At 51.3% G+C, this 12,942-nt stretch overlaps 1 protein-coding gene across 1 annotated transcript; it reads left to right on the top strand.

Annotated features, from left to right (window-relative positions):
• The first annotated feature begins 12,012 nt into the window (after positions 1-12,012).
• On the top strand, positions 12,013-12,318 carry LOC134524512 (feather keratin Cos1-1/Cos1-3/Cos2-1-like). Its single transcript, XM_063354610.1, has one exon. It carries the CDS (start codon positions 12,013-12,015, stop codon positions 12,316-12,318), a length of 306 nt encoding a protein of 101 aa, XP_063210680.1.
• The last annotated feature ends 624 nt before the right edge of the window (positions 12,319-12,942 follow it).

Here is a 12,942-nt window from a genome sequence, read left to right as displayed (position 1 = left end):
TGAGAGCACAAGGAAACCCTGTTCCAGTCACAGACAAATGAGCGGTTCAAACACCCTACATTGGCTCCTCTTTTGGGAACCATCCCTTGGAGCTGAGGAAGACATCTGTGGCTGCTCTGCTGCCAGTGAGCATCAGGCCTTGGCCTGCTGGTATCTCTGCCCACAAATGCCCAGAAGGCAGGAGGTCCTGAGGACTCAGCAGCCCCATGAGCTCTTGAGGAAGGGCGTTCCTCTTGCTATGGACGGAGCTGCTCTGGGGTGGTGGGGTGAAGGGTGTGGGGCTCCGGAAGATGATTTGCTGGCAGAATAGCAGGAGTGGTCATGCAGGGAACAGCCTTTGGCATGACCTCTCCCCTTCACCACCTAATTTAGGGGCCATGGCCTGGAGGCAGCAGCAGGGTAGTTATCTATGCCGCTGAAGGTATCAAGGCTCGAAACTGGAGCTAAGCATGTGGGAGCTGAGAGTGGTCAGCATGGAAGTGGGGACAGTTGATTTCTGAAGGAGATCAAATTGCTGTGATAGAGACCGTGCAGGAGAACGGGAAGATCAGCAAGGATGAGGGTACTGGGAGCACTTCCCATGAATGCTGAAGGCAGGTGCAGAGCTCTTGACTGCTTCATTGGTCCCCCTAAAGAATGTGCAACTCAGGAATTGGCTGCCTTTCTTGGGAGCAGAGCACTTTTTAGCCTGTACGTCTCATCCCTTATGATCCGTGGAACTACCTCTTGGCCGCCACTACAGTCTCATATCTTATTTCCCACCATGAAAATTCAGTTGCCTTGGCAAAAACTGTACAAGTGCAAGGATGGTAATCCTCCCACCCATGTCCTCCACTGAGAGGGAATTATGGTGGATGAAGTGTAGCTCAGAATGACTGAAGACCAAAAGTTGCAGTCTCTCTTCTCTGGTGCCTTCCTTCCAAAGGTGCTGGATGACTTCTCAGGCCAGGGGACATACACATCTCCTTCCACAGCTGCATGGCCCAGCTATACTTCTGGCTCCTGGGAAGTGCTCAATGCTTCCTCTACGATCTCATGTCCTACGGCCACTGCTTGACTCTCTGCAACCCACTGCACTATGAGGCCATCGTGCATAAGGCTGTGTGCATCTGGCTGGCGGCAGGCACATGGCTGGCCAGTTCCCTGTCTCCTTCTCTGCATGCAATACTCACCTCCCATTTGGCTTCCTGCAGGCCCAAGCACATCCTCCACTTCTTAGCTGATTCACAAGCTGCCCTGGACATGGCTTGTGCTGGCCGTGATTGGCCATGATTAATCACATGGCCGTGATTACCTTCAGTATTGGTGATGAGACCCTCCACTGCTTCATCTTCATACTCACTTCCTACAGGTGCAGAGCGAGAACCATCCTGTGACTGCTGTACAGAAGGCAGGGCCAGAGCTGCCTCAACCTATGCTTCCCATTTCACTGCTGTGGTCTGTTGCTAGGGCCCGTGTGTCTTCACCATCATGGGAAGTGACCTCCAAATGGTCACTGGACAGAACAGCAGGTGTTGTTGGAGTTCCCATCTTGGAGTTCCCAGTCTCTGGCGGGATTTAAGGTTATCCACATGGTCCTCTCTTTCTAGTCTTAGTGCTAGTAAATAGCATTTTAAGGAATGCTTTGAAGATGCTGAGTGACTTTATTTGTGGGATCAGTCCATGTCATTTCTGGTGCTCCAGCCTCAGTTTTTGCAGCCTGTGGGGAGTCGGGCTTGTCCCAGGCTCACCACTGAGGCACTGTACCCTTTACAGTGCTGGGCCAAGTCCCACACCCCAACATCGCCCTTAAAGAGATCACTTAGGACACCCGGGACCATCTAAGGCTGGAGGAGTTTTTTTCAATTGTAATGTGGAGATTCTTTGTAGCTGCAGCAATATGGATGTTCTCTAGATTTTTTGTTATGCCTGACGCACAGAGTTGGGACATGGAGAAGCTCAATATCTGGAAAGGTCATGGCAGCTTCGACTCCACTGTGCTTTCTCTCTCTTTTCTAGTGAGAAAACAATTGACTGAACCAGCGTCAAGCTCTTGAACTCACTAAAGCTGATGGTGCCTGATTCATTGCCTTGACTGTGGGGTCTGAAGGATTTGCCTGAAGTCATCCCAAGAGGCTGTGAGCTGGCATTGGTTGCCCTAGTTCTCAGCGGTGTGTGTGCAGGTTCATGCTCACGTACATGTTCCTCTTGCTCTGCTCATGTATGCATTTGCACCCATGGGAAGGCACCTTGAAAGACCATCTAGTTCAATATCCCTTGTCATGGCCAGCAGCATCTCTCACTAGATCACATTGCTCAGAGCCTGCACCAAACCTCACCTTGAACACCTCCAATGATGGGGCTTTCATAACGTCTCCAGTCAATCTTTTATAGTTTCTCACCACCCTCATCATAGAATAATTTCTTCCTTAGTCCAATCTAAATCTACCCTCTTTCAGTTTTAAGCCATTGACCTTTGTCCTTTCACTACAGGTCCTGGTAAAATGTCTTTCTCCTTCTTTCTTATAAGCCACCTTCAAAAATTGCAAAACCACAAGAAGGTCTCCCCAGAGCCTCCTCCTCTCCAGGCTAAACAACCCCACCTCTCTCAGCCTTTCTTCACAGGAGAGGTGTTCCAACCCTCGGATCATTTCTGGAGCCTTTCTTTGGACCCACTCCAACAGACTCTTCCCACAGTCAGTAGAGAGACATCAGCTCACACAGGGGACTTGTCCCATCCTAAGCAGATGTCCACAGGAAATGGAATGAATCATCTTTCTGGAGACACCGATCCTGCAAATGACCAATGGTTGCCTCTGAACTCCTCAGCTAGCATAAGCTCACAGCAGGGCCTGTCTACCTGGTCACCTGCACATGGCTTGCTTCACCATACGGTCAGAAGTGAACCCACAGGCTCTTCCACCAGAGCCTACAAACACCTCTATCCCACGGCTAAACCCCATATCCATGTCCCTGGTACTCAGGCGCAGATGGGTAGCAGGGAAAGGGCTTTTGTGTGGGTGAACGGCATCAAGCTGGGTATGTCACTCTCCTCAGCTGCATCTCTGGCTCTCCCTGAGTGCACATCAGTCTTCCCTCAGCTACAATGAACTCTTTCAAACAGGATTTGCAGAAGATGACTCTGTCAGGTCCATGTCCTGTGCCCTGGACAGTGTAGGCAGCCTCTCATTGGGTGTCTTGAGTCTCCTCATTTCACTCTAGATGCCTGGAGGTCTAGATTAGTGTGTGAGTATGTGTGTGTGTGTGTGTGTGTGTGTTGTCAAAGCATCTGTTTAGTGTGTCTTGAGTGACCCTTCCTGGACTCTTCCAGCATGTGAGGTGAGTCGTCTGCCCACGCCAACGTGTATTGCACTGGAAATGCTTGGGGCTCTCATCCTGTCATGTAAAAGATGCCTCCACTGGGGAATGTGCCTGGCATAAAGCAGGAAATGGAAAGACAGCAATCCAGGAAGCCAAAACATAGCTCATAGCATTGCTCGGGATGTTTTGCATTCAAGATGAGCTTGTCAGCAAAGAATCACCTCTGCAAGGGATGCCTCTGGCAGCCTGGGGCAGTTAAGGTGCATGATAAAAGCCAGCCCAGCTCCTCACTCTCTCATCCACTTCTCTTGCCTCCTTCTCCTTGGGAGTCAGGTGAGTCTGAAGAACCTTCTTTTCCACTGTCTCTAAAAGGGGGTCTCACTTCAGCTGACCTCTCAGCTGATACCAGCTTTGTTCTCTGCCAGCTTATGGGGCTGCTTGTCATGGGAGGGGGAAGCAGGGAGAAGGTTAGACATGGAGGGAGGCTGGGACTCTGCTGAGGTGGCTTCTGGACTCAGGGGCCAGGCAGTAGCTGTGTAGGAGCTGGTGGCTTTTTTTGGGCCTTGTCAGAATGAGGCCAAGAAGTCCTCACATTCTTGGCACAGCCTCCGCCTCCCAGCCCTGCATGTTCTTTCTCTCTCTCATGGTGCTGTGACAGGCTGTTCCTCATACAACCCGTTGTTTTGCTTCCTCACTTGGTTGTCTCGCAGGCGCACCTCTGAACCCAAGACATGTCCTGCTACGACCAGTGCCAGCCGTGCCAACCCTGCCGGCCCTGTGGCCCCACCCCACTGGCCAACAGCTGCAATGAGCCCTGTGTCAGGCAGTGCCAGAACTCCACCGTCGTCATTGAGCCCTCCCCCGTGGTGGTCACCCTGCCTGGCCCCATCCTCAGCTCCTTCCCACAGAACACCGTTGTGGGATCCTCCACCTCTGCTGCTGTTGGCAGCATCCTCAGCTGTGATGGAGTGCCCATCATCTCTGGGTGCTGTGACCTTTCCTGCATTTCCAGCCGCTACTGTGGCAGCAGATGCCCCCCCTGCTAAACATGCTGACAACGGCTCCCCGTAAGGACCCCTTGGAACTCAGAACATGGTGCTGAACAGAGGATCAGACTTCATGCCATTTTTTTTAAAAGCAGCTGACCATCTCTGACTCTCCCTGCAAGTACAGATGTGAAGACGCCAACCTGGTGTCTCTGAAAACACAGACAATATTTACCTTTCCGGTCTTCCTCTCACCCTTTTTCTATCTTTTCTTTGATGTCCTGTGCTTCCCTTAAAGCCTTGTTGTGAAGACCTCAGAAACCGGCCTGGAGGAACCTGCTAGCCTGTCTCCCTTTGATGGGCAGGTCAACAGATGCCCTGTGGGAACTCTGCCACAGGAAATGGGGAACACATTCTTGTCTGCTCCTTCTGCTCCCCACGCTGGGGGCCTCCACTTGGAATGATCACATTCTTTAGACTCATTCTCATTCTTTAGACTCATTAAACAACTACTGCAACCCTGCCTGTGCCCTTTATATTGTCTTTCCATCTGCACACTGACTGTGGAAGGAGAAAACCATTGCTTTCCAGGAGGAATTAGGTGGGGGCACAGGGGAACCTTTCATCACTCCTAGAGGCATTGGAGGGTGGGACACACTGCAGCGAGTCCTCTTTCAGGCACTGCCTCTTGAAGCTGAAGAAGACATCCCTGGTTACTCCACAGCCAACGGCCATCAGTCCTTGCCTTGCTGCAGCTCGGCTCAGAAATAGCCCCTTTGCCATGGCCCGTGTCATGTGAAAGGGAATCATGACAACTCTTGTCCTCCAGAGAGGAACTGTGGGCATGTAAGAGGCCTGGGAAGTCTGCAGTCCCACAAGCTCTTGGGGAAGAGTGCTCCTCTTGCTTTGGGTGGAGCTGTGCTGGGCAAGGAGGCTCAGAAAACCATGTTCCCAAAGGATGGCAGGAACTGGGAATGGGTGAATAGCCTTGGGGATGGCCCACATTGCCTACTCCACCTGCCGCTTCCCTCCATCACCTGATCTAGGGGACATGGTCAGTATGCCAGGCACGAGCAGCAGGGACAGATTCCCCATACAATTCTATCACTCTCCAGCATCTGTCATGGCCCATCTGTTGCCCAGATATGTAGGGCTGAGGTGTTCACAAGTTACTATTGGTATCGGCTACAGTAGGCCACTCACTGGAGTCCCCTGTCCCAGTGAACCCAGCACCCCTTGGCTGAAGGCAGGCCTAGGACAGTGACTGGTGCCCAAAGATGCAGCACTGCTCTGTGCTGCCTTGTCTTCCTCAAGCAGAGCTTTCCTGAGGTGCGGGAACTCTGCAGCCCCACAAGTGCCACAACCCCAGTCTAGTCCAGAAAGGTGCTGTGTGAGAGGAGATATTCCAGCTTCATGGAGACATGGCAGCAACAGTGGGATTTCATTCAACCCTCAGCAGGATCCATGAGCTGTCTCTGAACGGCATAGGGCACGCACCAGCCCAAACACGGGCTACACGCTGGGGTGCCTTTCCCCTGGCACCAACCTCCTTCAGCATTCCCAGAACCCTGGGGCTGAAGTGACCCTTGTGCTCCATGCAGCACTGCTGCTCCCCACACACAGGCCAAGGGCATCCCACAACTGCAGGCTCTGTGCCCATGTGCTGTGGGAGTTTGCCCTCACACAAATGCCACACACCGACAGCAGCACAGGACCAGGGCAGAGGACAGAGTGATTCCTGCATGGGGTTAGGACTGGGGACACCTCTCCCCACCTCTCCCTCTTCTGTAGGAGTCAGTGCTGAGTCCAGTGGTAACACAGGGATGAGATCGCAGTCTGAGATGGAGCAACTCTCTTGTTTTTTCTTAGCAGAGCCCTACACCAGGAAAACATTTCTGGGCGCTTAGCTGAGGAACTAGCTCCCTGGGGCCCATGTTCCCGCAAGACCAGTGAGCGTGGTGGTGACTACACACCCTCGTAACCAGACCGGAGTGCACTGGCTAGCAATTTTCTTGGCACATCAGAACCACACAGAGTTTTTTGACTCATGTGGTTACCCCCCACTCAAAGAGTGCTCTCTTTCCTGAAAGCATCATTGCCTTTGAAAATCACAATGCTACAGAAAGTGCTTTCCAGAGGAAGCAACTGCAGCATCTCTCCCTCATGGCCTGCGGATACTACTGCATCATGAATATTTTTATTTCAACAGTAAACTTTAGAGCATGTGCCACTGAGTTTTAGGTATCACCCTCATATTACAAGATGTCTGGGATGCTTCTTGGACATCTTCAGTCACTTTTAGTTTTTCCAGAGACCGTGGTTGTTGTATGATCCATGATGCCAGAGGGGACATTCACTGCAGCCATGGATTTCCTAAACACATCCTAGTCTTCAGGTCTTCTCAGATGGGACACAAGTCTGAAGGATACCTTGGACTAAATCATGCAGGTGGGACCCCTTAATGACATCTCTTTTGTACACAAAACTTCCCTGGTTTTCCCAAGAAGAAACAGGCTTGTGCTGCCCTAGTTCACCTAGGAGCACTTGCGCATTCTTCCAATACCGTGGATGCATATTATCAGGCACTTCCTGAACAACAGGGCTGGAGTCCTCAGGAGTCTCCAGGGGCTTATCCACCTCTGTCTGGTTTTTCTCTGGAAAAGCAGCAGTTATTGTCTGCCTTTTCTGATTGCTCTGCTTCTTGTGGGAGAAGTACTTTTGCAGAGCGTTTGTATACACCTAAGCTTTCTCATAGGCCAGCAAACCTGGTGTCTGGAGAATGTCCCTCATTTCAGCATCCAAAGAGAGGACTGTGTCAGTCCTCCTGTCTTTCCCAGGTCATTACAGCCCCCATAGTTGCTCGTGCTAATTTTCATGGACTAGGTGCTTCTTTTTCCCCCAAATAGTCCATCCCTGCTTTACCTAAAGCTCTGTAAATGAGCAGAAGAGCAAACCTTACGTCCTCCACAAATTTGCTAAAAGGATCTTTCCAGAGCACTTCCTTAGGCAGCAGTTGCCAGCAACTGTAAGACCACAGAATATTCTCAGGCATAACAAACAGCAAGCAGTGGGCATTCGTCAGTCGTCAAGCAGTTGCAAGTTAAAAAAGTTAAAGCATGTTATTAAGGGCATTGTCCAAAAATGCCTCTTAACTACTGACAGGCATCAACCCCCTCTTTAGGAAGCCTGTCCCCGTGTGTGACCACTCTCTTGGTGAAGAACTGTTTGTTAATGACAACTTTGAACCTCTCCTGATGCAGCTTTGAACCATTGCTCTGTGTCGTGTTACTGGATCCCAGGGAGAAGACATCAGCACTTCCCTCTCCACTTCCCCTCCTCAGGAAGCTATAGAGAGCCATGAGGTCACTTCTCAGACTCCTTTTCTCCAAACTAGACAAGCCCAAAGTTCTTAGCCACTCTTCATGGGACATTCCTTCCAGCCTTTTCACAGGCTTTGTTGTCCTCCTCTGGATGCATTCAAGCACCTTCACTTCCTTCTTAACTTGTGGGGCCCCGAAATACACACAGTACTCAAGGGGAGGCCACCCCAGTGCTTGATGCAGTGGGATAATCCCCTCTCTTGACTGGCTGGTTGGACTGTGTTAATGCACCCCAGGCTGTGGTTTGCCCTCTGGCCTCCAGGGCACACTGCTGACTCCTGTTGAGCCTGCTGACAACCAGCACCCCCAGATCCCTTTCTGCAGGGCAGCTCCAGCCACTCCTCTCCAAATTTATACCTGTGTCTGGTGTTACTCCATCCCAGATGCAGAATCTGTCATTTGGACTTGTTAAATTTCATGCCATTAATGATTGCCCAATGCTCTGATTTACCTAGATCCCTCTGCAAGGCCTTTTGTCCCTCCAGAGACGCGTCAACACCTCCCAGTTTGGTATCATCAGCAAAATTGCTCATGGCACACTCAACTCCTACATCCAGATCACTGATCAAAATATTGAACAGAACCATCCCTAGAATTGAGCCCTGAGGAGCACCAGTGCTGACTGGTCATCAGCCAGATGTAGCCCCATTCACTACAACCCTTTGAGCCCTGCCTTTCAGCCAGTTTTTCTCCCAGCACACCATATTCCTGCTCATCCCACAGTTGACTCTCCAGAACTCACTTGACTTCCCAACTTTTCCAGAAGGATAGGGACACTATTAAAAGCCTTAGTAAAATTCAGAAAAACTCCATCCACCACCTTCCCTTCATCCACTAGGTGGGTGACCTCATCATAGAAGGATATCTAAGTAGTTCAACAGGACTTCAGTCAAGTGACCATCTTCAACAGGTATTTGTTCAGTGTTTCCTTTAGACCTCCTCTTGCTGTCTACGTACTTAAAAATCCTTTCTTGTTGACTGACACAAGACGGGCCAACTCTCAACTCTCATTGAGCCTTGGCCTTTCCTGCCTTTTCCCTGCATATGTGAACCACACCTTTATAACCTTCCTGCGAAGCCTGACCTTCCTTCCAGAGTTTTTACAATTTCTTTTTCCTCTTGAGTTCCATGAGGTCTTCTGTCCTGCTTGCTTAACATGAAACACAATGGAATTGCCTGTTCCTGTGCTTTTAAAAGATGGTTCTTAAAAACTGAATACTGCTTGTAGACTCCTAAAAGCAGATTTGCAGAGGACAATTGGAGGATGGATGCTGGTGACTTCTGGCACCAAGCGGAAGGCTTCTGCCCCACCTACGGGTTTACAACTACAAAACAGTTCATTGCCCTTAAAGAGAATAAATGTGAGGAGTTAGAGATCAGTGAGCAGTTGCAGGGCTACGATCATGTTGGGATCATGGAGACAGGGTGGGATGGCTCCCATGACTGGCATGTTTCAGTGGAGGGATACAGGCTCTTTCAGAAGACAGACTGAAAAGATGAGGAGGGGGACTTTCTCTTTCTGTGAGACAGCAGCTGGAGTGCATGGAGCTCTGCCTGAGGATGGGTGATATGCCAACCAAGAGCTTGTGGGTAAGCATTAAAGAGAAGACAGATAAAGAACATACTGTAGTGGGTGTCTCCTATAGGACACCTTACCAAGAAGAACCAGCAGAGGAGACCCTCTACAGGCAGGCAGGAGCAGTCTGATATTCACTGGCCTTCATGGGAAAATTCAACCACCCCAATATCTGCTGGAGGAGCAGCACAGCAGGACATAAGCACGTTTCCTCAAGTGCATGGATGACAACTTCATCCCCCAAGTGATAGAGGATCCCATGAGGACAGGTGTTCTGCTGGACCTCATAGGTATCAAGAAGGAAGAGCTTGTTGTGGATGTGAAGATCAAAGGCAGCCTGGGTTGCAGTGACCGTGAAATGGTGGAGTTCATGATCCCAAGGGGACTGAGGAGGGTAAATAGCAAGCTCATAACCTGGGCCTTTAGGACAGCAGGCTTTGGTGCCTTTAAAGACCTGCTTGGAAAATTCCTGTGGGGTATAGCCCTGGAGGCAACAGAGGCTTAAGACATCTGGACCACTTCCTCCAAGCTCAAGAGCAGGCCATCCCAATGAGCAGAAAGTCAGGAAAGCATGCCAGGAGGCCTGCATGGATGAACAAGGAGCTCCTGGCCAAACTAAAACACAAGAAGGAAGTGAGCAGAGGAAACTGGGGAGGACTCCAGGGACACTGTCCAAGCATGCAGGGATGAGGTTAGGAAAGGCAAAGGCCAAGTGGAACTGACTCTGGCAACAGCTGTCAAAGGCAACAAGAAGGGATTCTCTAAGGACACAGGTGACAAAAGGAAGGCTAGAGGAACTGTAGTCCCCCTGCTGAATGAGTGGGCCTTCTCCGATGCTGTGCAGCCTGGCAACACAGGACATGGAAAGGCTGAGGTGCGGAATGCCTTCTTTGCCTCAGTCTTTACAAGCCAAGACCAGTCTTGAGGAATCCTATGTCCTTGAGACCAGGAACAGGGGCACAGAGTCCAGTTGGAGGCCTGTAACCAGTGGGTGTTCTTCAGGGGTCAGTGCTGGGCCCAGTCTTGTTCAATGCATCCATCAGCAACCTGGGTAAGGGGACAGAGTGTACCCTCAGCAAGTTTGGTGATGATACAAAACTGGGAGGACTGGCTGACATAGCAGAAGGCTGTGGTGCCATACAGCAAGACATAGACCGGCTGGAGACTTGGGTGGAGAGGAACCTAATAAAGTTCAACAAGGGCAAGTGTAGGGTCCTACACCAAGGGAGGAATAACAGGATAGGATCTGATCTGCTGGAAAGTGGCTCTGTAGAGAGAGACCTGGGAGTCCTGGTGGACAGCAAGTTGACTGTGAGGCAGCAATGTGTCCTTGTGGCCAAGAGGGCCAGTGGTCTCCTGGGTACATTAAGAAGGGTGTGGTCAGCAGGTCGAGGGAGGTCATCACAGAATCACAGAATGATGGGGGTTGGAAAGGACCTCTGGAAATTACCTAGTCCAACCCCCCTGTCAGAGCAGATTCACCTAGAGCAGGTTGCACAGGAACGCATCCAGATGGGTTTTCAATGTCTCCAGAGACGGAGACTCCACCACCTCTCTGGGCAGCCTGTTCCAGTGCTCTGTCACCCTCAAAGTAAAGAAATTCCTCCTCCAGATGTGGCCTCACCAGGGCAGAGCTATATCCCGGTGCTGGTAGAGGACCCGCATAACTTTGATTTTCATCAGCATTGAAATAATGGGGGAAATAATTTTACAGCTCTTTAATACCCATAGCTTGGGGAGGGCTGCTTAGTTTCCTGCTTAAAAGATTTGAAGAGTCTATGAAACCCAGCAGTGCAGCCCACCTGCACCCTACAAGTGACCACTGGAGTGAGATGGGAGGGAAAGACAAGGTACGTTCTTGGGAGACCGACCAAGGATTGCAGAGTTGGGAGTAGTTTGGCTCATTCCTGTCAATGCAGCCACAGACCACCCCACCAGTGTGCCCCAGGCCAACATCACTTGCCTGCACTGCACCCATTCGGCACTTGAGCTGAGGCTGCAGCAGGCACTGACACATTCCTGCCCCAGAAATCATGGGGTCTCACAATCCCAGCACTCAGAAGAAGACTCCGTGAGGGAAGGCGGACAGCATAAGCTAGGAAATGAGAAGGCGGCATTGAGAAAACAGCTACCCAGCCCATGTCATTAGCTGGGATGTTTTCTGTTCATCATGAGCAGCTTAGACAATGCCACTTCGGTAGAAGCTACCTCTCGGCCCAGGGCAGGTCAGGGCCACCATAAAACCAGCCCAACTCCTTGTTCTCCCATCCACTTCTCTCTCCTCCTTCTCCTTGGGAACCAGGTGAGTCTGAAGCCCTTTCCCTGCGTTGTTTTCTGCTCATGCAGGTGTGTACTCCTCCCTTCTATAGTGGGCTGTGGTGCTGCTCTCCATGAGAAGGGGAAGAAGGATGAAGGTCTGAGTCAGAGAGTGTCTGGGACTTGGTTGAGGGAGCTGTTCTCTTAAGAGATAGGCAGCAGCCTCCTTGGGCTTGGAGACACTTTGCATTATCTTGAAAGAGGACTTGGCACTTGGCTGAGGTTGCCCTTCACTGAAAAGATTGGCAGCAGCCTGGTTGGGCCGGGGTGATCCTCACAGTACTGTGTCTGGTAACCCTTTTGCCTCACTGCACAGTTTCTAGCTCCTGGCTCAGCAGATGCCTTTGACATGCTTGTGGTGGAGTGACAGACTCCTGGCAGACTGTTCCTCAAATATGTATGTGCTCTACTGCCTCTCTGCCCTCTCTCACAGGTGCTCCTGCAGCCCAGAGACATGTCCTGCTATGACCAGTGCCAGCCCTGCCGGCCCTGTGGCCCCACCCCGCTGGCCAACAGCTGCAATGAGCCCTGTGTCAGGCAGTACCAGAACTCCACCGTCATCATCGAGCCCTCCCCCGTGGTGGTGACCCTGCCCGGCCCCATCCTCAGCTCCTTCCCGCAGAACACCGTTGTGGGATCCTCCACCTCCGCTGCCGTTGGCAGCATCCTCAGCTGTGATGGAGTGCCCATCAACTCTGGGTGCTGTGACCTCTCTGGCATTTCCAGCCGCTACTATGGCAGAAGGTGTCCCCCCTGCTAAATGCGCTGGTGACAGCCCTGACAAGGGCCCCCAGGAACCTGATGCTGGATTGAAGACAAAGCTCCTGGCCATTGATTTTAGGGAGGCTGAGCATCCATTGCTGCCCTTCCAAAGGAGAGCTGATGGGTTTCACTGAAAATCTGGCCAAAGTCTAACTTCCGTGCCTTATTCTCTCTCCCATTTCTTCTGGTATTTTTTGTTCTTCTAGGCCATAAGACGTGCAAAGCCGCCATGGGGCATCTGCTGGCCCCTCACCCTCTGTGGGACAGGCCTGTGGGGTCTCAACTGTGGGCAATGGCAGCAGACTTCTGTCATCTGCTGGTCCTCTCCCTGCTCTGGCCACCTCCTCTACAAGTGTACTTCTTTCCACCTCAGAGTCATTAAAGTTTTCTCATACTTACGTCTGCTTTCGTGTAATCATTTTCATGGTCAACATTGCCTTGTATGCCAAGGAAGAAAGGCATTGTCTTGGGTGGTGGGGGATAAGGTGCGGGCACAAGCAGAAGAGGAAGGGGAGGGTGGGACATGGGGTAATGGGTCCCTTCCAATCACTGTCCCTTGGAGCTGAGGAAGATATACTCATCTCCTCCACAGCCAGTGGGTATCAGGCCCTGTATTCCAGCA

Source organism: Chroicocephalus ridibundus, chromosome 17 (genome assembly GCF_963924245.1).
Source record: "Chroicocephalus ridibundus chromosome 17, bChrRid1.1, whole genome shotgun sequence".
Classification (NCBI taxonomy): Eukaryota; Metazoa; Chordata; class Aves; order Charadriiformes; family Laridae; genus Chroicocephalus; species Chroicocephalus ridibundus.
Note: the sequence above shows the minus strand (reverse complement) of the source record. Positions and strands in the feature narration are given on the sequence as shown.

What these genes read in the sequence shown, in the direction of transcription:
- LOC134524512 (XM_063354610.1), top strand. Translation starts at nt 12,013, where the DNA reads ATGTCCTGCTATGACCAGTGCCAGCCCTGCCGGCCCTGTGGCCCCACC.